Source organism: Seriola aureovittata, chromosome 19 (assembly GCF_021018895.1).
Source record: "Seriola aureovittata isolate HTS-2021-v1 ecotype China chromosome 19, ASM2101889v1, whole genome shotgun sequence".
Classification (NCBI taxonomy): Eukaryota; Metazoa; Chordata; class Actinopteri; order Carangiformes; family Carangidae; genus Seriola; species Seriola aureovittata.
Genome location: NC_079382.1, coordinates 5,571,379 through 5,598,298, shown reverse-complemented (window position 1 = coordinate 5,598,298; position 26,920 = coordinate 5,571,379). Strand labels below are relative to the sequence as shown.

The following is a 26,920-nucleotide window of genomic DNA, read 5'->3' as shown; positions in this document are numbered from 1 at the left end:
ATAATAATTGCTTTGAACAAGTCATTGTTCATGTTTGTTTGCATGTCTGTACATGCAGAAATACATGTTTCTGTGTTGGAGGTGAGACTTTGACGGATGAAGACATACAAAAACTCTTTGTTAAAGGTATTTCCAACTCACACTGTTTCTTACACTGCTGTTGTATCTGTTGGTTTGGAGACAATTATTTGAAACGTACTCCAATGGTATTATGAGAATAAATGAAAGTGGATTTATTTTCCATATTACAATTTGGAGGTGGGGGATGGGATGGGATGGAGGATGTGGGTGGTGGTGGGGAATTAGCTACACAAACAATGGCAGCCCTGCACAATTAGCAAATTGCCCTAATGATTTAATTAGGATGGGAGGAATGCATTGCCACTGTCATATGCATAAATATTGATTTATCATGTGCATGAGTGTGACAGGGTAAATAGGAAGAAAGCCGAAAGTGGCATGTAGTTCTAGTCAAACATATGCTGAAATAATATTATTTCTGTAGCTTTATACCGTCTTTATGACTGTCGAGCACCCACATCAAAAACCTGTGCAGTACTAAGGACACTGTCCTCAAAATCATCCATCAAAGTCTACCTTGTCTTGTTACACTTGTGTCATTCAGGAAACTCCTTTGTTATGACATACAGTGCCATAATTCACCTTGTCTTGTTGAAAATACAGGACTCATTAATAATCAGCTACAATGTGCAATAATTGCACAATTAACCATGACAATGCATGATATGTGATGTTCATTAAAATGTGTTCAATAAACTTTAAGGACAACTTTACTCAAAGCAATACACAGTGTGCTATAGTCCAATGAGTTCAAACAGTGAAATATGTATATACAGACAAATGTGGAAGCCAAACAGGAAATTGGAGCACTAAGACATGAAGGTATGATTTCACCAAATTATATGTTTTTAAAGTTAGTCAATTGCCATACAGTTTAGTGGTGCATAAAGATGTGTTTAAAATATTCCAATTAAAATTAGTTTTTATTACCAAGTTAAGTTAAGTAAGTACCAAATTACCAAGGTTTCTGTCATGATGTCTTAGAAGTTGTTCCATTATTCATGAATTTCCCCTAGGGGATAAATAAAATAAAGTATCTATCTATCTATCTATCTATCTATCTATCTATCTATCTATCTATCTATCTATCTATCTATCTATCTAATCATTATTCACTGTTGTATCCTAAGTGTTCATCTTAAAAACACCACTACTTAGCTAATTTTAGTAACTAATATTTGCATCCAAAATATACTGATTGGACATTTTTATATAAATGGCTTAAATACACAAATTAAACCCGAATATCGTGCAAAAATCATGTTTTAAGAGTGGTCCCATGGTGGACTGTTCCAGCGACAGGTGGGTTTTTTCTTTTGGTCCTACATTCTTGCCGTACACTCTGACGTCACTCCAGAGCGACAAGTAACAATGGTAAGTGAGCAAGCAATTTTCTCTACGGCTCGTATATTTATTCTACTAATACATAATATTCGCCAATATAACATTATTCACAGTGCTTGAAACCATAATATTCCCACTGTCATGTAGTTTCAAACGTTTTTATGTTTTATTATTGAAGTTATAAAATAATTGAAAGTAAGTAACAGCCTACTAGCAGAAGGCTAGCAACATTAGCTTTTCTCCCGGTTAGCAGCAGTCGTTATACTGGCTTTTACCAACGAAGTCATTCATGGTTAGGAGGCAGCCTTTTCTCTTAGTGTCAGTGTTAGCGATGTTTCTTCGTGGATGACAGTGTCAATGTTGTATCGGTCATGTCTTTCCTTAATTACAAGCTAACACATTGAGTTTTGCTAATAGAGCAGGTAACGGCGACGTGAGCTAACTTTGTTGTAAACAGCTCTGCTAATGAGCTGTTCAGGAAAGGAAATCACTGTCTGTAACGGTCAAAATAAACCGATGGCAACTTTTTTCTCAGTGTTATTAACATATGTCTGAAACTCTTCCAGGGTCAAAGCCAGAGTGGAGGCCACGGTCCAGGGGGAGGCAAGAAGGATGACAAGGTGAGAATGACACAGCTTCTGCTAGTTCACCTCTGCACCTGCATCTTTTGGTAGTCAAAATTAAATCAACTCGTGTATTATTGCCACCAAATTTTAATATTAAAAAATAATTATATTTGCACATGTCCGAGATGTCTTGATGATTTAATGGATATATATTGGATGAGTCTATGTGGTAATTAGCGCAGCAAAATGTGCTACACCATCCAGTAATTACCTCACATTTAGTAAAAGTAGTATTCTATGATATTTTGTTGTCACTGTGACTGACAGACAGGCCAACTATACGTTTTGTATCAAACACCGATTTACCACAGGCCACTGTATGTAAAGAGTAAACATTTGACTGCATTACATGTAAGCAAAGATCTTGTAGAGCTGTTTGTGTGACGATAACAAACAAGCAAAAACTTGTTTGGCTTATTTTGCTATGAAAATTATATTTTTGTTAAATGTCTGTGAAAGGTAAACACTGTAGTTGATGTGTTTTCGCACTGTGTGCTAATTGAAGGATAAGAAAAAGAAGTATGAGCCTCCAATTCCCACTAGAGTTGGTAAGAAGAAGAAGAAGACCAAGGGACCAGATGCTGCCAGCAAACTACCATTGGGTAAGAAATGGAAAAGATGTGGAGTTTTGAAGAAATATTTTATCTCCCAGTACTATTCAGTTCAGTTCTCAGGTCTACTGCCCATACCACTTTGTTGTTTTCTCGGTATCACAAATCTGTTAAATTTTTGGTTGACCTTTTGCTGTTCTGTTTTCATTTTTAGTGCCACTGTGAGTTTTTGGATTTGTCCAGTCAACAGCATTTGTTCAATGTTATATCTGATCTCACTGGATCTCTCTCTATCTCACTGGATACTAAGGATACTGTTTGGTACTTATCATGAAATCTCTGGTAAAAAGATTGTAATACTGCTGAAGCACCTTACATGGCATTTCTGAATAAAAACAATGTAAGAGAGAGTAACACGATCTGATGTAAATGGTGAGAGTAAATGCGTCATATTGACCATCATATTTAAGAGGAAAGGTTAAGTCTGAAAACAAATTGGTTGTTATTGTATGAACTTAGTGTTTATATAATTTCTTATTGTGAGGTTAACACATTCTGGCATTTGTCTGTTTCAGTCACCCCTCACACTCAATGCCGCCTTAAGCTGCTGAAGCAGGAGCGAATCAAAGACTACCTACTGATGGAGGAGGAGTTTATCAGGAACCAGGAGCAGATGAAACCCCTAGAAGAGAAACAGGAGGTCAGCCTTTGCGTCCTTAGTACCTCACATGCTTTTGTGCTGTATATTTGGATAAAACATAAAGAAACAATCCACTTCTTGCCTTTGTTTTTATAACAGGAGGAGAGGTCAAAGGTGGACGACCTGAGAGGGACTCCCATGTCTGTGGGCACCCTGGAAGAAATCATTGATGACAACCACGCCATCGTTTCCACCTCAGTGGGATCAGAGCACTACGTCAGCATCCTGTCTTTTGTGGATAAGGATCTGCTTGAGCCAGGTTGCTCTGTCCTGCTCAACCACAAGGTAACATTCAATCGTAATCCTTATGTTAGGCTTCTTCTGTCAACTTATGATTCAAGACAGTTAACCAGAAATAATTTCAGTTTTGTGGCTTTTTGATATTTAGTATTTTTCCTTTATTTAACTACCTGTAGCACTTAATAGTCCATCCATCTTGCCAGCAAATATTCTACAATTCCCCAACACTGTAAAGATTATTTAAAAAGTTACAGCTGCCTTTATTAATTGATTTAAAAATTCTTACCACTTGTCCTATGTTTGTGTATCCTATGTAGGTTCATGCTGTGATTGGGGTGCTGATGGATGACACTGATCCCTTGGTGACAGTGATGAAGGTGGAGAAAGCCCCACAAGAAACCTACGCTGACATCGGTGGACTGGACAATCAGATCCAGGAGATCAAGGTACAATATACAGCGCAGGCACTTCTTCTCGCCATGTTATAAAGTCAAAAAAATCTCTCTCGCATATTTCCTGAGCCAAAAATCTTAATTTCAATATATCAAAGAAAGAGAAGCAAGAAAATAGGTGGGTTTATGAAGTGCTAACCTGTATGAAGTTTGTCTGTGGTCTGGAATAAGAGCGGAAAAAAGAGACACTTGGCCTCTTTCTATATGAACTATGCCACCTCTGTATCATGATCCTCCACTCTCAGTCTGTTTGCTTGGTTTGCTCAAAACACACAAATATTAACCCAATATGGTTAAATACATTGTTTATGTTTGTAGCCTACATAATGACCCGTTGCATCACTTGAAAAAACATTTGCTTATAAACCACCATGTAAGGTTAATGTTCTAACGTTTGCTTGTATTTGTTTAACATTATCATTAGAGGCCTCATCTGACTGTGTAGTTCTGTTTGTTTCTAACAGGAGTCGGTGGAGCTGCCTCTTACACATCCAGAGTATTATGAGGAGATGGGCATTAAGCCTCCTAAAGGTGTCATCCTGTATGGCCCACCTGGCACAGGTAAGTTCTTTCATTAAACATGTTACATGTAACAGTGGCTCTTAAAAAAACAAGTAAAACAAAGATGCTAATATTTAAAAAGCTAATATCTTTCCTGCCTGTAACTTATACTGTTATCCAACCTGCCTTACACCATGTTGTAGAGAAAGCATCTGTGGGTAGCTCTCAGAGCTTGAAGTGATATTTTGCATGCCACAATTACTGTTGAATTATTTAAATATTTTAAAAACCACTCCACCACTCCTGTGTCAGCTAAACCTTCCTGCAGTTCCTTTGCAGTCAGATGGAGGGTTTACTTTGCTGTTCTGTTCATCACCCAGATTTTTTCAGTTTTTTAAGTCCATGAATAAAAAGTAACAGAGCATTAACATTAGAAGAAAGACACATTTTAATGCCTGTTTGCTGCAGGGGTTTTATTTACTTCTTTTTACTTCAACAAAATATTAAATTTGCTTCCCAACATGTTGCATACAACTGTGTTCTTAATTTTATCAGTTTATGCACTTTGTGTTGCTGGAAATTTCTTATTTTTGCTTTTCAGGGACACTTAAAAAATCAACAAAATATAGAATTTGCCTGGGGGTTGAAAAACCTTTGAATTTGTGCTCCAGATGAAATGAGACATTGAAATTAGATAAAGAAAAAGTAATTGAACCCTTTGGAGTTATTTGCATTTATGCATAAATGTGTCCTAAATAATGGTCAGATCTTCATCTAAATTACAATTATGAACAAACAATTTATTTTAACCAGTAACACAAAAATCTTGTATTTTTCTTATTGAAAACATCCATATTGAGAACATCATTCAAACATTCATAATGTAGGCTGGAAAAAGTGTGTGAACCCCTCGGCTAATAACATCAACAAGAACTATTAGGAGTCAGGAGTTATCAATCCTGGAGTCCAATCAATGAAACCAGATTGGAGGTGTGGCTTAGAGCTACTTGGATTTATAAGAAACACTCACACACTTGAGTTTGCTCTTCGCAAGAAGCATTTGCTGATGTGAACTATGCCTCGTAAAAAAGAGATCTCAGAAGACTTCTAGTCAAGAGTTGTTGATTTGCATAAAGCAGGAAGAGGTCACAGAGTCATCTCAGAGAGTTTAGATATTCATCAGTCCACAGTCAGAGAAACTGTCTGTAAAAGTAGTCAGAGCTCAGGCCTTAACCCGACAGACATACTGTAACATCTTAAGAATATAGCTGAGCTTAAACAGTTCCATAAGGAAGAAAAGACCAAATTCCCCCCAAACATTGTGCAGCTTTGATCTGCAGATGCTTATTTGAGGTTATTGCTGCTGAAGGAGGTTAAACCAGTTATTAAATCCAAGGCCTCACTTACTTTTTTTCACCAACACTGTTGATGTTTACCTGCTGTGTTCAATAAAGACACGAGAGATTCTAATTATTTGAGTTATTAGCTTAAGCACATAGTGTTTGTCTGCACTTGTAGCATAGATAAAGATCAGATCAAATTTTATGACCAATTAGTGCAGAAAACCCCATAATTCCAGTGTTCAGATACTTTATCTCACCACTTTATATAAAAGAAAATCTCATTGGAAACTGCCAAAGCCTTTCAAAATAAAATTACCATTCACCACCTCTTCACCATTTTACCCTTTTACTGAAAATGTCTCTAAATGTCTCAAATCATATCTAGTCAGAGTATTTCTATTCTACCCTGCTAATAAGTAATGACATTCATATGGGTGAGAATAAAGAAACAGCAGTGTGCAGGGTCCAAAGGACAAGGATGTTTGTGGGACCAAATTGAGTTTTCATGCTAAATATGTGCCGTTAGATGTGTCACTGTATTTACTGAATGTGCCTCTCTTATGCGTATGCTAGGTAAAACGTTGCTCGCTAAGGCCGTAGCCAATCAGACATCGGCCACCTTCCTGCGTGTGGTGGGCTCAGAGCTGATCCAGAAGTACCTGGGAGACGGACCCAAGCTGGTCCGAGAGCTCTTCAGGGTGGCAGAGGAACACGCGCCCTCCATCGTCTTCATCGATGAGATCGATGCCATTGGCACTAAAAGGTACAAAGAGGTGCACTTCAAGCTGTCTTAGGCTGATAGCGTCAGAGCAGTGATGATGTTCCACCTGTGGTGTTGAGGAGGCAGAAGTAGATGACAAGGTGTTGGATTAGTGTGAAAACTGGCAGAGCCTTTATTATTATATTTAACAGTACAGTTCAGGTTGCAGAGTTTTCCTCATCTGACTGAAGATGTGTTACTGTGTGGTGAATTTTAAAATGTTGTAAGCCTGTTAAATTGTACAGTATACCAGGTTTATTTATCAGATTTCAGTATCCACATCAAACTTTGCCAGTTTGTTTATCATGTGGGTGTGATGTAATATGTTGGCTGTAAAAAAGAAGAGACGGCAAACGACTCAGTAAAATTAGTTAGTGATAACAAGACTACATGATGGACAAGCTTGAGGTCCTTGGAGTCTGAAGATGTAGGGTGATATAGTGTGGTCCATAAATTTTTAAGAGTGTATATATCCTGTGTGTGTGTTGTGTAGGTATGACTCTAACTCTGGAGGTGAGAGGGAGATCCAGAGGACTATGTTGGAGCTGCTCAACCAGCTGGACGGCTTCGACTCGCGGGGAGACGTGAAAGTTATCATGGCCACTAATCGGATAGAAACCCTGGACCCAGCCCTCATCAGACCCGGTCAGTAGGAGACTGTATCTGTTGTTGATTGGCTGCCGGCTTGAATATCTACATTATGACTGAGTGGCATTTGGGAGGTGGTTGTATTTTGATGAGTCATGGCAGGAAGTAGAAATTATGACAAAGTTTTTTCTTCTTTTGAAGTTCAAGGTTTTTTTTCTCTCTTGGATGAATTGAAACCGCTCTTTAGAATAAACATTCATGATAAAGGTGCTCACTTATAAACACAAAGTGAATTTAGTGAGACAACAATACAAAATTCTTCTTCGTTATTATACATAAACGACGCAGAAGAATTATTGACATTTATTAAATGAAAAACTTGTTTTTGCTAATTTGAAAATCTTGGTTATTCCAAAAATCAGATATTCACTTTACCACAGTACATATTAACGGTTCTTTTTTTATTCATTCAGTTGCACTGATTGTGCACCAGGACAGTTCTGCTATTAAAATGCTTTGCTTTACTGTGAGTCAGCTTGAGTCTGGGTAGAGTTGTCATAGGCAAAGGTGCCTCTGTAATTGTGTTCTTAAAAGATTAACATTTGATAAATTAACAAAATATTATAATTTGAAGTAGTGCAACGCTATGTTTATTAATCAAGCTGGTTTTGAGTGACTGTTATTGGCTTTAGTTACTGAATAAAATATCAAAACTTAAACAAGAATTGTCAGAATGATGAGATTCTGTTCATAGAAGCAGTTTGCAAACAGTTTGTCACATTATTCTGTTCTTCTCTCCGTCTCCTCCTCAGGGAGAATCGACCGAAAGATCGAGTTTCCTTTGCCGGATGAGAAGACCAAGAGGAGGATCTTCCAGATCCACACCAGCCGCATGACAGTAGCAGATGATGTCACCCTTGATGACCTCATCCTGGCTAAGGACGACCTATCAGGAGCAGACATCAAGGTAAGAGCTAGACTGTCCATTCTCAACTGCATAACAGTTTTCAATCTGTTCCCAGTAGCTAAATTCCTAAACCTACAAGTCGGTCTCACTTTCTGACCTGACACATTGTTGTTTAGAGTAAAAAGGAGCCTGTAAATAAGAGGTAGGCCAGTAAATTATGATATTTTCCAGCAAAAGCAAGAGTTATTTTCCTTTACAGATCTAATAGTATTTGTGCAATAACGTTGTCTTTAACATGAGTGGATTAAGCAGCATGGCAGATGTTGTGACCTATCAAAGTGCATCCTGGCACTGCAGATGCTTTCTGTCTGTTTTTCTTAACTTGCTCTGGTTCAGTAGGTCTGAGCAGTGAGCGGCTTCACGCTGTGGAGGGAATAGAGAAAACAAGATTAAGCTTTTTGAAGGACAATGGCTGGTTTTCTAAGTTATTGTAGTGTGAACTTACTTAACTTTATGAAGTCCTCCGTTCAGAAAGATCCAAAGTGTTATCTGTACATTCACATCATCACCTTTCATTGACTCAACTCTGCTGCCCTCATGTGGAGTGTTGTAGTACAACACTTTGAGTGAGCTTCCACCTTAAGTGGTTTGTCATCGTTTATATTTTATGTTGATCATTTACAATAGCTGCTTAGTTATATTCTTAAAATCAGGATCAGAAACACTATTGGGAAATTGCTCTGTTATAATTGCATAATTGGTTGAAGTCCATGGAGATCATGAAGAAAGCACGGGGTTGGAGGTTTTTGATTTTGAGCAGCATCATCGTTGTTGAAGAACTTTTATATGAACTAAGGTGTAAACTTTAAAGTGAGAACTCCAACCAAACTTTGATCTTTTGATAACTTTTTGTTTCCATTTCAGTAGAATGGGCTTCCACGGCCATCTTTACTGTATTTCCACAAAGTGTAATGTGTCTGTTTTCTTTAACAAAAACTTTATGGAAGCCTAGATTGAGCTTGACTCTTGTTCTCTCTCCTCTCACTGTGTCCTCCAGGCCATCTGCACAGAGGCCGGCCTCATGGCTTTGCGAGAGCGCCGTATGAAAGTCACCAACGAAGACTTCAAGAAGTCCAAGGAGAACGTCCTGTACAAGAAGCAGGAGGGCACACCAGAGGGGCTTTACCTTTAACCCTTAAACTTTTTATGTTTCTCTCACCACCATCCCCCTCACCCCTCCACCTCTATCTATCGCTGTGTGAAAGAGAGGAGGCAGCAGTTGAGTTGTCTGTCTCCCCCAGAGAGAGTTTTGATATATTTTGTGCATGTCATGTCTGGCTTATCCCACTCTCCTGTTACCGTTATATGTTAAGACAGTAAATAAATTGACAAAAAAAAAAAAATCATCAGTTTTCTCCTTTTGTATTTACAGGAGCATTTGGACTAGCAGCTGCCTCTGCAATCGTATTTGCACAGACGCAGTATCTGTTGACGTCTGCTCTTTATTAGATTCCTGTATATTGACTTCATCTCTGTGCTGTAATATCTTGAGATAATTAATCGCATGGATTATTCAATTAATTCAGTCTCTGTTGTCGCCCTCAGTGTCACAAACGTAATAGCTCCCATCAATATGCAAAGTCATGTTTGTTGTCTTATTGTCCTCCTTGCCTACTTCCTCAACATGACATACCTCTTATTTCAAGACCCCAGAGGCAAAGTAAAGACCCGAAGGAACTGGCTGTTTTTTCTCTTAAAAGAAATTCACTAATTACCACAATATTCCATATGACTCCTACACACTTGACAACAACACAGATGCAGATAATTAAATCTTGGAGTTACAGAATGAGAGAAAACACCTTGACTGTCGCATTTTACTCTGACATTTCCTCCAGGAGTACAGGAGTAGCGTAATGTCAATGCACTAATGCTTCACTCTCAAGTGTTTAAAGGGAAATGTTCCTCAGCAGCGGAGAGAAGTCAAAGTGAGTTTTGGCACATGTTTTTGTTTCTGTGGGTGGGGGGGGGGGGGGGGGGGGGGTGCTGAGTGAGTGTGGTCTGTGATTTGATTTTTGCCGTCTCCATTCAAATCAGCCTTGTAAGTTATTACAGCATGGTTAAGTAAATCCAGCTAAGCTGCCTTTGCTGCAGTCTGACATGTGGAGAGCAGCAGCGTTGATTTAATTCCTCTTGATGTGGAGCCATGTGTAACTCAGTGCTCAGCAGAAAGTGGCCCCATGCAGCAAAGCATCGAACCACTTTACAGGGCCATCTTTGGGCTCGAGTGAGAACCAAGCTGCTGCTGCTGTTGTACTGCAGCCCCCTCCTCGGAAACACTCTCCTTATTAAATCAGTCACGCATTTCAACTGCAGCTCATACATTGCAGCACATTCAGCAAATGGAAGAAACCCCACACACACACACACACACACACACACACACCCACACACCATTTAAATCAAGCGTGGCATGTTGGGCCAGAAAGACTGGGAGGGTTACAAGAAGAGGAGTGTGCGTTCTAATGAGGCATTTGCCCTGTCAGCTTAAGGCAAACTCTGGGTTGGGTATTTCTAAACCGCCCCCGTGAGCGCACAGACACTGATGGGGGATGATCAGCAGGGCTGACCATGGTGTTGGCATTCTCTGAAATGTCACATCCACATTATTGTTCAGTCACAGTGTGTACAGATTGTGCTCTAGTTAATGTAGCTCTGTGTAAACGCAAATAAAAGCTTTGTTTTCAAAATTAGAAATTCACAAACACATAAATGGTAAAGAACTAATGAAGATATCCAAAACACTTCCTTGCAGTATTTAGCAAAGCAATTCCTAACCTGAAGCATGACCTTATCGGGCACCTCGGGTCCTGCTTTATTCAGCCTTTTAGAAGACAGTAAGAGGTTTAAGGTTGAAAAGTGGGGTTGTGATCTTACCTTTGCCATTTCAAATCCCCACATGTGCAGGGAAATGTAGTCCCAAGTCATAAACAACAACGCTCATCCTTTCACCTGTGTCTTGCTGCAAAGAGTGCAGCAACACAAAAGAGAAGTGTGTGAGAGAGAGAGAGAGTAGGAGATAAACGCAAAGCAGCAAGAGAAATGTATATCTGCTTATGTAATAGCTATTTCTCCTGTTAAACAGGGCAAACGCACCGAACAAATTCAGTAAGAAGTCCCGATTAGTTCCAGTAGATTAACAAATGAAACAGCTCAACTTGAGTTAGAGTTACTTGACCTGATGAGAAGACTGCAAACAGCCTGCTCCCTGACTGAACCGCAGAGATTTTACTTAAAGAACTATAATATAAGATCTCTAAAGGGTTGAATTTAAATATTAAATAGCTGAAGTTGTTTATTTGCATCTCCGTTAGGAGTTAAAAGCACTATTCTTCCTGCGTTCAAAGGAAAACCTCATATGATTATGTAAATGAAACAAGGTGAATGTTATATATAAAATGCATATGCATACAAATACATAGGCCTATACATAAAACAGTTCATTGATTAGAATAAAAGAAGGTACGGGACTTTAGTGTAATATAATCAGCAGTTCAATCAATAAAACACTGGTTCTGGGTTCTTGGATAGCTTCCTTATTATCCATTGTCACTTGTTCAGTCTTACAGTGATACCTTTTGCACCCTTGAATATGTATGAACAGTTATTAATAACTTACTAAGACTTTGTGAGGCCTTTTATGAGTCTGTTTACATGTTAATAAAGATCTGAATCAAACTAGAAACCAAGCTGTGACTGGAGAAACATCTCAGAAACCAGTTACTAACACGTTTCAGTGATCTCAATACTTGAACATATGGTTAAAATTATGCTCATGGCCCTTACTCTGAATATAAGACATTTTCTTTTTGTATTCGGTATGTGGGATCTCTTCCTTCCGTGTTGCCGCCTGCTGTAAACAACTGTTCCTGATTTCTACGCTTTGTCCACTGAGTGGTGCTTTTGTCAGGTACACTTCACAGTCACAAACAGGCTGGAGGACCTTTACACACATATATGTGTGTGTGTGTGTGTGTGTGTGTGTGTGTATTAGTGTGTAGGGTTATGACAACATACTATGTGATTTGTCACATCCTGCGTCGTCACTCCCTAAGTTTAGTTTTATTCAGGGGTCAGACATAATGTTCACTTGTTTAACAAGCTCCTATTTTAATGGCATGCAACGCACCCCGGTTATGTACCGCTTAAATAAGTAGGCAGTAACACTACCACGCTTCATTGTTAATTTCACGTAGGCCTACCAGACTTTGTAGCAGCCAATAGTAAGTCTGCGCACTTCCCATATGGAGCCTATCAAACATTTACCCCGCACCAATGAAAACCTGTCGCAATTTACATCCGTCTCCACCAAACAAATGTAAATAATTATAGACACTAACAAAGCAGAGGAAACGCGGCGCTGAAAGCTGCGTTGATTTTTAAGATTCCTGTATTTATATTTATTATATTTCCATCAAGTGCCACTGCCTGGTGCAATGCAGGTCCCGTGTAGCCAATCGATGCGGCCGACACATGGAGTATAATATTGCAGGTCTGCAGCGGCCAATCAGAGACGCCATCACACACCGGCACAGCAAATTCTCCAGTGTCAACCAGGCGGCTTCCTACACAAACGTTATCCTTCCGCGGCTGCAAACTAGTACCCTGTGTTGGGAGAATCCAACTCTCTTTCTGGAATAATAACAAGCCAGGTGAATAGATGGCAGCTTCAAAATGCACCAAAAGAGATTTTATATGTTTGTATGTAATAGATATATCTGGTGAAGTTGTGAGTTCTCACAATTAGCTGCTTCAATTTTAAAGCCACAGTCTGCATTAAATTCTGACCTATGGGTTTCATTAAAAGTAAAAAAAAATGTCCACATTTGCTGATAAAATTACAAATAAATTGATAATAAAACAGATTATGGTCATAAAAAATATATTCTTAGTGGACTGATATAAATATTAGATTAAATAATAACAAAAGATTAAACATCAGTTCAGTTAGTCTTTATATTTGTGATTACAGTCATTTCTCAAACACCCACCTTTTCACACATGAATAACTTTTGTTTGTTGATTACTTTTGTCATAATAGGTTTGATCCTTGTATTATAATGATTTGTGATGATTATCAGGTGAGGAAAAATTCTTTCTAGATGATCCAGACAAACAAGTTGATGTATCCTGGCCATTTATGGGATTAACTTCTTGGCTAGGATGTTGATGATGATGATAAGGTTGATGGTGGCTCAGTTCAGATGTACATTTCTTACTTACTCAAAGTTAATCATGGTCCATAACACCTTAGTAACTGTTTGGCCTTAACTTTAATTTGCTGTTTTATTGCCGCTTCATCTAACTTGGCCTGAGAGCTCCCAAGGGGCCAACCAAACAAACTGTAAAATATTGATTCTTGCAAGTTAAAGTAGTCTGCACATATGGTGCACAAAACAAGGGCAAGCAGTAGTGTGTGGAGAATATGGCCTCCAGTAGGCAAACGTGGATACATATCTAGAAATGTTCATCCGGGCTTTCCTTAAAAGACCTTATCCTTACATGACTTACCTCAGTTTGTCATTGCTTGCGGTGATGGAGTTTAATGGTCTATGAGAATGAAAACAACACATTAACTGCTGGGGGTTTGATCCTCTGGTCTGAGGGTTTTATATATCCATTGATAAAGTGATATCACAAAGTTTGCTGTCTTAATGTACATCATGAATCATCATCCTACAAAGATGGATTTAGCTATTATCAACTGGATGTCCACTGCATCCCAGGTCATGCAGTTCAATATGAGTGGATGGATGCTCTCCGTGCACTGCAGGCGTTTCAGCCCCGGTGACTGGCATGTCATCTGCTGGAGGCCCGAGCTGCTGCAACAGCCCTGAATTGAAATAAGGAAGTGAGTGATCAGTGCTAGTGTGGCGGAGGGATACACAGGCAATCCCCATCTGGCCACGGCCAATATACACACTCCTAACCCGCCAGTGGAACTCCATCTAAGGAACGACCACACTCCTAGTCTGCCTCCACAGACCGACAAGCACACAACCCATCCGACATGGTATGTATTGTCATTCATTCTGTGTAGAAGGGAAATGCGTTTTAATTGTAGGAAAGCCTGCTTATTACAAATGTAAACCCGGTGCGGTTTAATGCTTTTCCGTCCTCGTATTTGCTACTCAGTCATTGATTGCTCTTATGAGCTACTCGTATGTAGAGACGAGGACGGAAAACGCCCGCAAACCGCATTTTTTCTATGTTTTAGCTAGTGCACGAGATAACGTGAAGCCATAACGAAGTCTGGCTTTATTCGTGTTTATGTTTTTTTTCTCTGAAACGATGGTCACCTTCAAACCGGGACCGTATTTCCCCATAACTGCGCAATTCATAGAGCATTATTGGCTATCCGGCTATGTCGGGTCAAGTAGCTGGTTCACGGCTGCTTGGTGCAGATCGAATTAATTCTTGGACTAGATTTAGTGGTATCGGAATAACTAGCAAGCTATTCTGGGTTATTACAGCATAATTCAGTTAAGGGCAACATTTCTACTATCCGCCTTAGGAGCGCAGGCATGTTGGGACGCCCTGACTAACGTTATTAGAGTCCCAGCAGAGCCATACGCTGACATTTATTTCAACACGTTTCTACACGTATGTGGGACACGGTTTCTTCTCTGTAGCTGCTGTTCACACGGTTTGAACACGGCTAACCCGCGAGTTGCGCTGCCCCTCGTCATGAGGAAAAAAAAAAACGAGCTTGGTTTCCCTTTTTCTAGGTTGCACCATCGTGCTGCTGCTCGAGCCACGCCGTGCCGTGCCGTGCTATACTGTGCCACGATGGGGGGAATGACACAAGTGGATCTCGTCAGTGTTCCGCAACGGAAACTGACCATATTCTGTAATTACAAGGTTACAGCTAAATTGTGTGTAAGGGCTACACATACAGCGACATGAGGCGCAGTTCCGCCTTCACTGCGGGGTTTATCTCAGGCTGTGTTATCTATTTGTGTTATGTCGGATGATTTGGTTGCCTCTTTGCAAATTTTTCGATGTAATGCAAATGTGGCAGCCAGTGTGAGTTGTCCAAGAAGCTCTTTCTGAAAAACATCAACAGCTGGGAAGTTTAGTCGACGTTTTCCAAACCAGTGTAACGCCACATATCGTGGGATATGAATATTACAGCACTGCCATGCTGCTCTACAGCTTATACATTTTTAAAGGTTATGTTTTATTCTGTAGAAAGTCAAATTCTGTGACACCATGAGGTTTCAGTAGGACAGGCCTGGGTGACTTGCAGATTATATTAACATACACGTTAACACCCAGTTCTAACCAATTTCACCAGATGTTGGGGCCACGCGTCCACGCGCACTTTGACATCTGCAGGCAGCTACAGAGCCCCTCCACCTGCTACGTCACACAAGGAGAAGTTACCAAGTGTGGATGTGGGAAAGAGGGCTTCAAGCCAATCCATTGATTATCAAGCTTGATAGATCATTAATGGCCGAAGGGATTCAAGAAGCTGTAGACCCCCCCACCCCCACCCCCACCCCCCTTCTGCTGTGATCAAATATCCCATATATGGTATCGAACTGCGATGCAGTTTCACGTTGCAAATGTGGCGCGGTAATTGGAGTGTAAAGTGGAATTGTTATGGAGTTAGCCTGCGTATCAGCATCTCTGAAAAGTTTAATCCACAGGCGTAAGCCCCTTGTCTGCATCAATACGCCCATTGAAGTGGAAACAGCCTCCCCCATTGAGGTGGAAGTATCGAATAAGTAGTTGGACCATGCTAAGGCCCTATCCTATTCCTGTTACGCTCTTGTTTGCTGATGCATGTTTAGTAACTTGAAGGACATCTGATCCGCTGCAGTGAATAATTTATATGCTTGGCGGCAACACCTAGCCATGTTCCATGTCCCGAGCGTCTAGGAGCAGTAAAGTGCTCTCTATGGTGTGGAGGAGTACCCAGCCACCTACCACCACCAGGCCATATGGTGGACCAGCCTTGTCTGCAGGGAGTAGGGAGGCTGGTGTTGTTTACACCCATTCTCTCTCCCTCCTCCCCTCCAGACACAGGCTGGGCCAAAGGCCTCGCTGCCTTTTGTTCGGCCTCAAAGAGAAGAGGCGTTCAGTGCTTTGTGGAGCTCAGTGCTCCTATAGAAAGGGAGTGTGTGTGTCACACTGACTCTTTATGTTTGTGCTTGTGTCATAGTGAATGGAAGTTTGTACGAGAGTGTGTGTGTGTGTCACACCCATCTGTCAGAGTGACAGCTGGTTTTTGCACCTTTCACTTGGTGAGTATAGAGAAACTGCTTAAGGAAGTGCCTGGGCACCTCACAGTGACAGACTGGCAACTTGAAAAACCTGGAAAGTGTTGATGAAAGGGCTGCAAAGATAATAATTGGTGTTTTCTTACACCATTTTGCATCCCCTGTCAACTTAAACTGAGTGTGAACAGCGAAGGATGCAGTATGTTTGTAGAAGGGTGATATAGCATCAAGTGAGAGTAAAAGATATTCCTCGCTGGCCCAGTGAACTGCTTCCTGCCTCCTCACAGTCCTGTTTGGAGCGCATTGCTGAGGCTGGCTGCCCGGGCAACAGTGGGAGTGGTTGACCGATGCATGCCAACAGACCACTGCCAGTAGAGCACCACCCATCCTCAGAAACACACACACACACACACACACACACACACACACACACACACACACACACACTCTTCTCTACAAGCTGTTATTAAGAGTGGAAGCCTGGCAGTGAACAACCCTGTCCATAAGACACTGGATGGTGAATCACAGGGAGTTTCCTCTGAACAGTATGCCACATAAAGAGAGAGAAGAGAGACACATAGAGGGGAAAGGTCTTCAGGAGGAGGAGTTGGCATTGGCTGAAGTCCAAGTGTCAGGGAAAAAAAGGAAGAACAAGGCGAAAAGGAAGGGATGGGCCGGTAGTGGGCCTGGTGGTGCAGCAACATTGTGAGTCCCCAACAGCTTGGGCTGGAGCCAGGGGAGGATCCATAGCACTGAGTCACCATACCCCACACCCAGTCCACTTAGAGAGACAGCAGGGGACAGAAAGAGACAGCAAAGATACAACAGGAGCGACACAGCATGACAAACAGGGTGACTAAGGAAAGAGTGGAAGGGAGACTCATCAGCAGAGTGAGAGAGAGAAATTAACACGAGGACAGAACATAAGAGATGAGTGGAACGGTGGAAGATGGCGTCAGAAAATGAACAAAATGAGATTGAAGATATTGGTCAAGCTGGGTGGCATTTTAGTGGTGGCGAGGCTGTTTTTGTCTCTTGACATTTCCGTCTCTCACAAATGGAAATGGAGACAGGAAGAGGGTGCAGGGAGGGAGAAGAAAAGCAAGAGCTGTTGTGTGCGGAGCAGATTATTGAATCATGTCAGCTAATCGTATGAGCGCCGCTGAAGTTATCCATGAACCCCTCGCTGGCCGGATCGATCCATCCTGTGGCTGCTGCTACTCAAGCCACAAGGAGAGGAGAGCCAGAGGCCTTTCTAACCCCTTTTTTGAAAAGTCAAAGGTCAGCTTGTAGCTTGTCATGCGGTGACCTGCTAAATCTTATCCAGCTCAACCGAGTCTAGTCATTATGCAACAAAATTGAATTTACTGGCTTGAATTACAAAATAAAATACCCTCACCTCAAAAAATGAGGCTCAGGTTTCAACGGCCACGCGATTTGAGGATGACTCGGTTCTTGGATGTGGGCTTGGCTGCATCGAGAGCTAGATTGCTTGTACAAACACATAAACACACCGACGGGCTGGGGGAATTTGCTTTGAGGCAGAACTGGCTAGTCTGACTAATTCACAGGAAACATGGGGATGGAAAGTATTGGTGTTGAGAAAGAATGCCATTAAGAGACACTCTGTGTGTGTGTGTGTGTGTGTGTGTGCGTGTATGAGTGTGTGTGTGCGTGTGCGTGCTAGAGTAACGTAGTTAAATTTAAGTTAGTGTGCAAGTATATGTGCACATCTGTGACTACTCACGTTTTGTGTGTGTTCCTACATTGTTGGCAAGCACAATGATGTCAGAGTGGTCTGTTAACAATAACAATAAAACAAAATCCTTTTTTTTCTGATGCAGCATTGAGGGAGGGTACCTGTGGGAGTTGTTTGCACTGTATTCACACTTTACTGCTGTGGGTGTTTGTTTGAAATCAGTGGTGCTGCTTAGAAGCTGGATCCATCCATGTAAAAAGGACCTGGCGAGTGGATGCTCGCTTCCAAGCCATTTAAAGTATTTGTGAGTCACTGTCAGCCATTAAAGAGCCCCAGCTAGTGGAGGGAACAGACTGGGAGGGGGAACCAACCCGTGCCAACCCAGCAGGCCTCTTTTCCTGTTGGTAGGGCCATGAAAAACACTCCCATGCTGATATGTCCTAAAACAACCCTGCTTAAACACTCTCTCCTGGTCTGGAGACAGCACTTCATCCGAGTTATTACACCATCTTGTTTCCCAGCAGTCCCTCTTGTGAGAACCGCCATGGCGTAGCCTACTTTTGCACAATTCCATGGAGCCACTCATCGGCTGGTTTAACATCACGCAGTACCTTTGTAGAGCTCTCTGCATGTTAGCCTTTCCAACAGCCTATCAAACAAACACAACCTTTAAAAAGCATCTTGATAAGCCGTGCTGCTATCAATGTGAGCCATGTCTGTTAACTGATTTTCCGGATTTTGCAGGATCAATTATATGGCAATCAAAGTCTGACTGGAGTCAAGATGGACTCCAATTGGCTTAAAACCATTTAAGGGACTGAATCAATTGGGCAAGGTGAAATTCTGCTTCGAGGAAAATGCAATTGAGATAAAGAAAATATTAAAACAAGTCCTCTGACTGTGGCTTGCGGTTAATTTTGAGTTATCGTCATTTGTAAATCTTGGCAGCCCCAAGACTAGATTCCAGTGGAGGCCTCTGGAGATGGCCTTGCACTGAGGCCAGCAGACCCCTGAACACTGTGGCCAGTGTTAAGCTGTGTGGTGGTTGGCGGGTGGGGATGCTGAGGAATGTAATGACGAAACAGTTTGGTATTGGGAATAATTGCCTTGTTGAGTGACTTGTTTGTTTGTAATTCTCTCCCTTCCCTCTTTTCTTTTTCCAACCACAGGCTGACCAACTAACAGAGGAGCAGATTGCAGGTAGGAACAGACAGATTTCCTCTTCTTCCCTTCACAGACACATCCTTCCTTCACACATTTACTGGCAACTGGTGGATCAGTTCCACCCTATAATTATAATTCTGATATATAATATATAATATATAACTTCAATAAAGTTCCTCTTTGTGTTTCTCATTAGCTGTTCTGGTTGCTTCCACATAACTTACAGAGAACATGACACGCAACAGAAAATTGAAGGATCTGGCACCCCACCCTCCCTTGGTAGATCATTAGCTTTTCAGAATGAACAGGAAGTAAGGGGAAAACGTATTTACAGCATGTCATGAGTCAGGACAGGAAACCCACAAAGCTACAGTGAATAGACAGTTTTCCAGACAAGCTCACGAGTAGCTTCAATCATTCAGGCACCTTGATATTCTTGATAAATAAATGATGTGGGCTCTGTACTAATACTGGAGGCTGCACAGTTTTTTCTTTGTCAAACCCCCTCTGTGGCTAATTAGCCTGTGCTAATGCTCCAAGGGTAACGCTCACTATTGCCTGCTCTTCTGATTATGGCCTGTAGTTTAGAGGGCTGCTCCTACAAAGAAAAAACTAATGCACACATTGAAGTTCTTACACTGAAATCTTGTGGCTTTTTTTAACTTGCAGTTTTCAGCTTTTTTTCTCATAGTATGAGATAAGATCCCAGTGTGGTTTCAGAGCTCAGCACATTCACAGTTTCTAGTCGTGTTCACGCTCATGTGGGCCAATTTACCGACAAGCCTGAACCGAGTTAACTCGGCCCCTGTAGTCACATCGCTCACAAGAATCGATTGACCTTCTAGACCCGACTGCAGTGTCCCAGCATAACCCATTTCTGTAACTGCATAGCAACAGTAACCTAACCTCTCACTCTTTCCTCCGCCCCCTGCAGAGTTCAAGGAGGCTTTCTCCTTATTTGACAAGGATGGCGACGGCACCATCACCACCAAAGAGCTGGGCACCGTCATGAGGTCGCTGGGCCAGAACCCCACAGAGGCCGAATTGCAGGACATGATCAACGAGGTGGACGCTGACGGTCAGTATACCCGTGCTTGATTTACCCATGACATTAACAGAGATCTTGATTAATACCGACATAGCAGTAATAATTGTTAAAGAGGTCATATGAGATGCCAAATAAGGAAATAGAGCTGATATAGCCATCTCCTGATTGGTTCCAAATACTGACAAAGTTTTAGTGTCAGAGCTGGTTTTATTTTCCGTTGACGTTTCATTGCATGACTTCAGTGATAAAACCTCTGTTACAAATGGATAAGGGATTATATAGAGCATCCATTACTGCCTCCATTTCGAAACACATCAGTAGTGCTGTTGCCCACCTCCCTCCCCTTTCTGCCAACTGTCAACCAACTGTCCGAGCCAACTGTCCGGCCGGCTTTATTTTCAGATGACGTGTCGCTCTGTGTCAGCAGTTTAGTCACTGTGTATCCAGCTCCATCATAGCTGACATTGTAAGAGTTATGGATGTGCAGGAGGTGCTTGCAGTGCTGGTGAGAAGGGCGGGCTAAGTGTCAAAAGACTGTCCGTGTTGGCGCCCCACGCTGAGCGCCATAATTCAGACAGATTCTTCCTCCTCCTCTGTTTACCACCTCTTCATCCTGCACTGCAGCGTCTCCCAAAGGTTCTGTGATCGAAAGAGAGTGATAAGGGAGAGAGAGAGAGGAGTCAGAGTTGGCTTAGTAGCTCCCAAGCTGGCCGTCCTTGGGCAGAAGAGTCGAGGATGTTATATGTCAGTGGGGCCTTTACCCCAGTGGTGCTCTGTCAGCTTATAGGATTTCCTAAAATGGGACCGCATTGATCAGGAGGAATCAATTGCACCGCAGCTTGGCTGCCCCTTTATTGAAACGTCCTCCCACCATCCTCAGTGCCCTCCCCCCTCCCCTTTGGTTACACCCAGGAGCAAGCAGACACACACATGCACGCACGCACACACACACCACTAACATCCCCTTGTTCTGCCTCTGCCTCCCTTGGCTGATGCAATCTAGGTCAGACAGCAATGAAGCTAGTAATGGAAAATAAAAGTGGTTACATAAGGCCTCTCTGCGCTTTGCACATCCCGTACCCACATCGGCAGCCATTGGATGTCAGCTGGCCCATTGAAAATCAGCTTTATTTACCAAACAAGGATGCTGTGGTAAAGAATGACAATGAATGGAAGAGAGGATGGAGGGCTTTAGCTAGACACAGCTGTGAAAAGAAATAGTCTCTTGGCTATTTGAATGTAAAAGCCAAGCTGCAGTTTACGAACAGTGTGGATTACAGTACGACATGGAATAGCTGCTGTTTATCTTCCAACCACACACATCGGGAATTAACCACACCTACTTAAAATGATACAGGGCTTCTATCTTAGACCTTAATGAGGTAAAATATGTGAAAGGGATGTTTGAGACAAGATTAAATAACTGCATGACAAAAATACTAGCTTTAGTCCCGGCACACCACTCATCATCATTATGCAATCCCACCCCTCTTTCTTATCTCAGGGATGGAAGTTGGCTTTATGATGCAGGAAAAACGATGACCACACACACAAGTGCGCTGAGATGCCTCAGCCTTCTATAGTTTGCGTCAGCACCTCTTATGTGTAATCGCACCATCTCCCACTCGGTTCACTCCTTATATTCTCTCCTCTTCACATCTCCCTCTCTACCGCCCACTCCCTCCCTCCCTCTCTTTTTTCTCTCTCTCTTTCCCTCCCACCATTTTTTTTTTCTCTCTTCCCACCTGCCTCCCTATCTCCATTCCTGCTTGCTTCCATCCATCCTTCCCTCTCTCCCTGCCTCCTCCACCGCAGCAGCCACTGGCCCGAGGTGCAGTTGAGCAGATTTCACTCAAAGGGCTGCCTTGCTTCTCTGGTCATTGTGCTCTCAAATGATGGTTTTCCAGTTGCACTTTTACCCTTCTCCCAAACTGGGACCCCCGCCTCCCCACCCCTCCTCAGCCTCCCTTCCAACCCCCCAGTGGCAGCATGTGTTCCCTCGGCGCTGCTGGCTGTCTCTCTGTGTTAGATAACAGGTCCTTAGATTGTTACCCCGGGTCATGAGTTCACCATCTGCCCCATCACATTACTGCATTCCTTTTTGTTCCACACATACACACATGCATTCCCTTATTCTCTCTCTATCTCGCTCTCTTGAGGCGTGCTCCATCATTGGTTAATCTGCTCACCAACCCCCACCCCACCCCACCCCCTCAATCCGTCCCACCCCAGGGCTAATCCTCCTGGGTACTTTGCCCTTGGTGTCTCTGACCTTCACTTCAGCGTCCTGACAATTTTCTACGTTTTTTTTTTTTCTCGACAAATCTTAATGATAACTTCCATACTCCTACGATCTTACATCACCATAACATCTACATAACAGCGAGGTTTACCACCACCAACCCTCCCATCCTCTCTCCTGGTGCTGCAGTTAGTGAGCTGCTGAGCTCCTCTTAGATCCTTCCTCTGTCAAGAGGGTCTGATCCCCTGGTAATCCTGTCTTGACAGCGGCAACATGGATATTGATCCTATTGCACGCATACATGAGCCACCAGTGGTTGGTGGGGTTTCTGGTGTCGCTTCCAGATGACCCAAAAACACATGCAAACACTGCCGGATATTTGACAAGAAAAGGGGACAAAAAAGGAGGGAATCTAGGATGGATAAAAACAGAAGGGAGGGATGGAGCATCTGGACTGAAGCTCCCCACCCCCTTTCCTGTTCTTCTCACTTCCTGTCCGGCCTTGGTTTCTGACAGGGGCACCAGGAGAGACGAGCCTTTGATTTATCCGGGCTGCTTGAAGGCCAGGCTGCACAGTATACTGTACGTCTACATTATGGATGACTGGCCATGGGTTGCCCCCCCCCCCTGCAATGCTGCTGTGCTGTGTACTACATACACAACCTCCTCCCGGGGCTTCCCTGAGGAAGAAAAGGAAACACACACACACATACATCCCCCTCCTCCTTTCAGCTTGCAGTAGCTGTATTTATCGCAGGAAGGAAGGTGTATACTAACATGATCTTAGGGCTGCTGCCGTCTCCACCATTACTCACGTCCCAGGTTGCACCGTCACTGGAGAGAAGTTATGTTCCATACAATAATGTACACGCTGCCATCATTCACAGAGGGGGAAAAAAAAGAGGACTGTAGCACTAAATTAATATTTTCAGTCGAGTGCTCTTCATCAGCTAAATGCTGGGTTAAATTCTTTCTACTTATCCGAGTTGGCTTTTTAAGTAATTACAATTTTTGCTGATTAAACGTGCCTCATTGATCACCCATTCCAGGTAATGGAACCATCGACTTCCCGGAGTTCCTCACTATGATGGCCAGAAAAATGAAGGACACAGACAGCGAGGAGGAGATCCGTGAGGCTTTCCGGGTATTTGACAAGGTAAATGAGTGTGTGCTAAAGTGCTAATGAGATGGTAGAACAGTCTCTATGCCTGCCAAGCTTTTTAGTTTTGTTTGAATATTTTATTTTTCCGTGGAGGCCAAGAAGACTTGCTTGCAGCTATAGTATCATCTGTTAAGCTTTTTAAGTAAGGCTGAAAGTAAAGTAAGTTTATGCAGATGGAAAAAAAAACTTACTGCTTGTTTAACACCTGCCGCACCAGTTGTCAGCTTGTGGGGATTTTTTTTTTCACGTTTCACACATTGGATCCCATGCTTCATGTTTCCAGGACGGAAATGGCTACATCAGTGCTGCAGAGCTCCGTCACGTCATGACGAACCTGGGAGAGAAGCTAACGGACGAGGAGGTGGATGAGATGATCAGAGAAGCAGACATTGACGGAGACGGACAGGTCAACTATGAAGGTAAAAAAAATGATATATATACATATATATATAAATATATTTATATATAAGATGCCTATAAAGGAAGCAGACACAAAAATGTCACGGTGCACAAATAGCTTTAGTTTCTAGGCCATGGTGTAAGTTTTTATTAAACAGGGGGACAAGAGCACTTCATTTTCCAAGCTGTGTATTTCTCTGAGGGCGACTGTGAGATAAGCCAGCCACACGTAATATTAGTTATTAGATAGGGGCTATAGAAGGAGCCTGCTGAAACAGAGATGGGAGAAAGTCATCCTTCTGAATTATCATCAGTGTGCGAGGAGCCTTTTTTGTCTCTTTCTCCCATCCCCCTACTGTCACTCCCTCGGCACATTACACGAGAGACTGCGCTCATTTTCTAGAAGGCTGTTGATATATTATGAACAGTCCATAAGTTTTAGCTGAAAAGTGTCCTACTTCTACACTGTCATTGTACCGCGGAGAGAATATGTTCTCCCAAGTCTCCCTTTATCTGTTTTTTTATTCTGTGTGTGTGCATATTGTCATCACATTGCTCCAAAACTGTAAGCACAATGCAGGAGCTTTTTAATCAATTGGGTTTAATGAGATGAACACGGAAGCCATTTAGAAAGGGGACACTAATTAGGATGTGTGTTCTGAACCTGCTCAAGTTGATTAAAAAATTAATAAAGCATTTAACAATTTAGCAGGTGACTGCTCTCACTGGCAACAGGCTGTGCCAAAGCCTTAAACCTCATGCCCTTATTGTCCTCTCTCTCTCTCTCTCTCTCTCTCTCTGTCTCTCTCCCTCCCTCTCGCTCTCTCTCTCTGCAGAGTTTGTACAGATGATGACTGCAAAGTGAAGCTTGCCCGCCCCGTCCTGTCCCCTCTTAGAAGAAAAAAAAAAGGAAAAAAAAATCAAAATGTTTTACTTACCTCTTGGAAAAATGTTCATTTATTCATACTGTTTCTGTATAGAAAATAATTGAATGTTGAAATAAAATATCCTTCTGTCCACACAGGAAAAATATAAAAATATACAAAAAATATCTGCATGAAAATGGTTAGTGATCCTGTCCCCCTCCCCCCGGAGATCAGTTTAGCATCAGTACTTAACAAGTAAAAATAATAACAACAAACCCTGTAACTACTACCTTCAGACTAAAGCAAAGGCATTTGGCGAACTCCTTCCAGTTCCATTTGCTAGTGGTAAATGTCTGGGCTGGCCATCTCTTCTTTCTCTCTCTGTTTTCTGTTCTTCATGCATGCAGCTTGAGACCGGAGCACTAACCCCCTTGCCCCCCCATCCCTCCTCCGGGCTACCAGAGCGTGCTGATTCCACTATAAGCTGTCCTCTTGTTGGTTTGGTACAGTTTTTTTGTATTTGGAGAGGAACCCTGTACTGTTAACATGAGAGAATATACCAGGTTCTAACTCAAGCGTTAAAGTGGAATGGGACTTAATTGTATGCTAGATAAAAAGTGAAAAAAACAATGTACAAAAAATACATTTTCAAATGTTTGGCATGTTCTTTTGTTTTTGTTATGTTATTTGGATGGCCATCTTAGTAGTTGTGCGTCCTGCCCTTTTTAAAAGGAGGGGGGACTTAAAGAGTCTTACGGTGAGCTTTCTCTTTTTTTTTCTTTTTCTTTTATTTTCTCGCTGAGATGGAGTGTCTGTCTTTTCTTGCAAGAGAGAATCACTGGCCTTCACTTTTCTTTTTCTTCTGTTTCTCGACTCAGACGAGCATTAGTGAGGGGTGTGCTGTGTTCGCGGCGCATGCTGTTAGGAGTGTCAGCGCACCAGTTTTCGCGACTGTTCATCTGAGTTCAGTTTACATTCATTCCAAGTTGTACATGCTAGTCTTTATTTTTTTTTCAAATAAAAGACCATGAACTTTATCATGTCTTATGTCATTTTTCCTGATGCTTGATGATCTATAAAGACAGCATGGTCTGTATGTTGTTTACCGACTAGACGAATGTGTCCATAATAAATGGTTATAAGCATGGTTCTCTCCATGTGCAGTGTCATTGGGTGATGCTGAGCAGCGGCAGGATTCAGTGTGTGATACTGAGCCCCATTACATGGCAGTGAGGTTGTGGAGAGAGTGAGCTGCCCACAGGGGAGGGAGAGGCAGCAGAGAGTGTTTGCTCTCGCGCTCAGCCGTGGATATACATACACAATTATGACGCCTCTATGCTCTCTCAAGACACAGCTGGTTGCTAGGCAACAGCAGCATGCTGTAACTGGGATGTTGGGGGTTTTTGAAAAGGCAAGTGGGAGTTTGAATAAACCCTCTTGCTTCTGCCAGTGACTCCATGTTGGCTTGTCCTAGTAAGGCAAACCAGGCCACAACACTCGTATGCACTTTTTAAACAGCACACACACACACACACACACACACACACACACACACACACACACACACACACACACACACGCACACAGAGTACAGGACAGGCAGGCAGGAAGGTCTCTGCTGGCCTCCAGCAGCATACTACCTAAATGTCTAAAAGTCAAGTTAGTGCAGAACTGTTTTACTATATTAGGAGAGTAATTTGACCATGTTTGGAAAGGAGCATAGATAGACTGAGACAGCTTTCCACCCACCTACACATACACTAGGCAAAATAAAGCAAGAAATGAGCACTACCCTTAATCATAAACCTATACATAGGCATGCACACACCTTATTCTTTTCCCACAGAAATGGGGCATGGTTCTGCTTTCAAGGGGAAAACCATAGAACATTCTTTGCATTCCTCCTTCACTATCTCTGTAGATTTGTTTTAAATTAGATGCCATTGGAATGAACACTGCCCA

General features: G+C 42.2%; 2 protein-coding genes across 2 annotated transcripts; both read left to right on the top strand.

Annotated features, from left to right (window-relative positions):
* The first annotated feature begins 1,991 nt into the window (after window positions 1-1,991).
* psmc1b (proteasome 26S subunit, ATPase 1b) lies at window positions 1,992-9,496 on the top strand. The gene is made up of 10 exons (XM_056405725.1): window positions 1,992-2,045; window positions 2,557-2,653; window positions 3,178-3,302; window positions 3,402-3,587; window positions 3,860-3,988; window positions 4,459-4,555; window positions 6,412-6,601; window positions 7,092-7,243; window positions 7,999-8,153; window positions 9,151-9,496. The coding sequence occupies exons 3-10, from the start codon at window positions 3,243-3,245 to the stop codon at window positions 9,283-9,285; spliced, it is 1,104 nt and encodes a 367-aa protein (XP_056261700.1). The 5' UTR covers window positions 1,992-2,045; window positions 2,557-2,653; window positions 3,178-3,242; the 3' UTR covers window positions 9,286-9,496.
* Window positions 9,497-14,037: 4,541 nt separating this feature from the next.
* Window positions 14,038-25,995, top strand: calm1b (calmodulin 1b). The gene is made up of 6 exons (XM_056405253.1): window positions 14,038-14,166; window positions 19,247-19,277; window positions 20,176-20,319; window positions 23,581-23,687; window positions 23,977-24,112; window positions 24,929-25,995. Exons 1-6 carry the CDS (start codon window positions 14,164-14,166, stop codon window positions 24,955-24,957), a joined length of 450 nt encoding a protein of 149 aa, XP_056261228.1. The 5' UTR covers window positions 14,038-14,163; the 3' UTR covers window positions 24,958-25,995.
* The last annotated feature ends 925 nt before the right edge of the window (window positions 25,996-26,920 follow it).

Bases quoted from the DNA above. Each gene is read 5' to 3' on its own strand.
- psmc1b (XM_056405725.1), top strand. From the start codon at position 3,243: ATGGAGGAGGAGTTTATCAGGAACCAGGAGCAGATGAAACCCCTAGAA. The intron at 3,989-4,458 runs GTACAATATACA...TGTTTCTAACAG, and splicing joins ATCAGATCCAGGAGATCAAG to GAGTCGGTGGAGCTGCCTCT. The intron at 4,556-6,411 runs GTAAGTTCTTTC...TGCGTATGCTAG, and splicing joins GTATGGCCCACCTGGCACAG to GTAAAACGTTGCTCGCTAAG.
- calm1b (XM_056405253.1), top strand. The intron at 23,688-23,976 runs GTAAATGAGTGT...TCATGTTTCCAG, and splicing joins CTTTCCGGGTATTTGACAAG to GACGGAAATGGCTACATCAG. The intron at 24,113-24,928 runs GTAAAAAAAATG...CTCTCTCTGCAG, and splicing joins CGGACAGGTCAACTATGAAG to AGTTTGTACAGATGATGACT.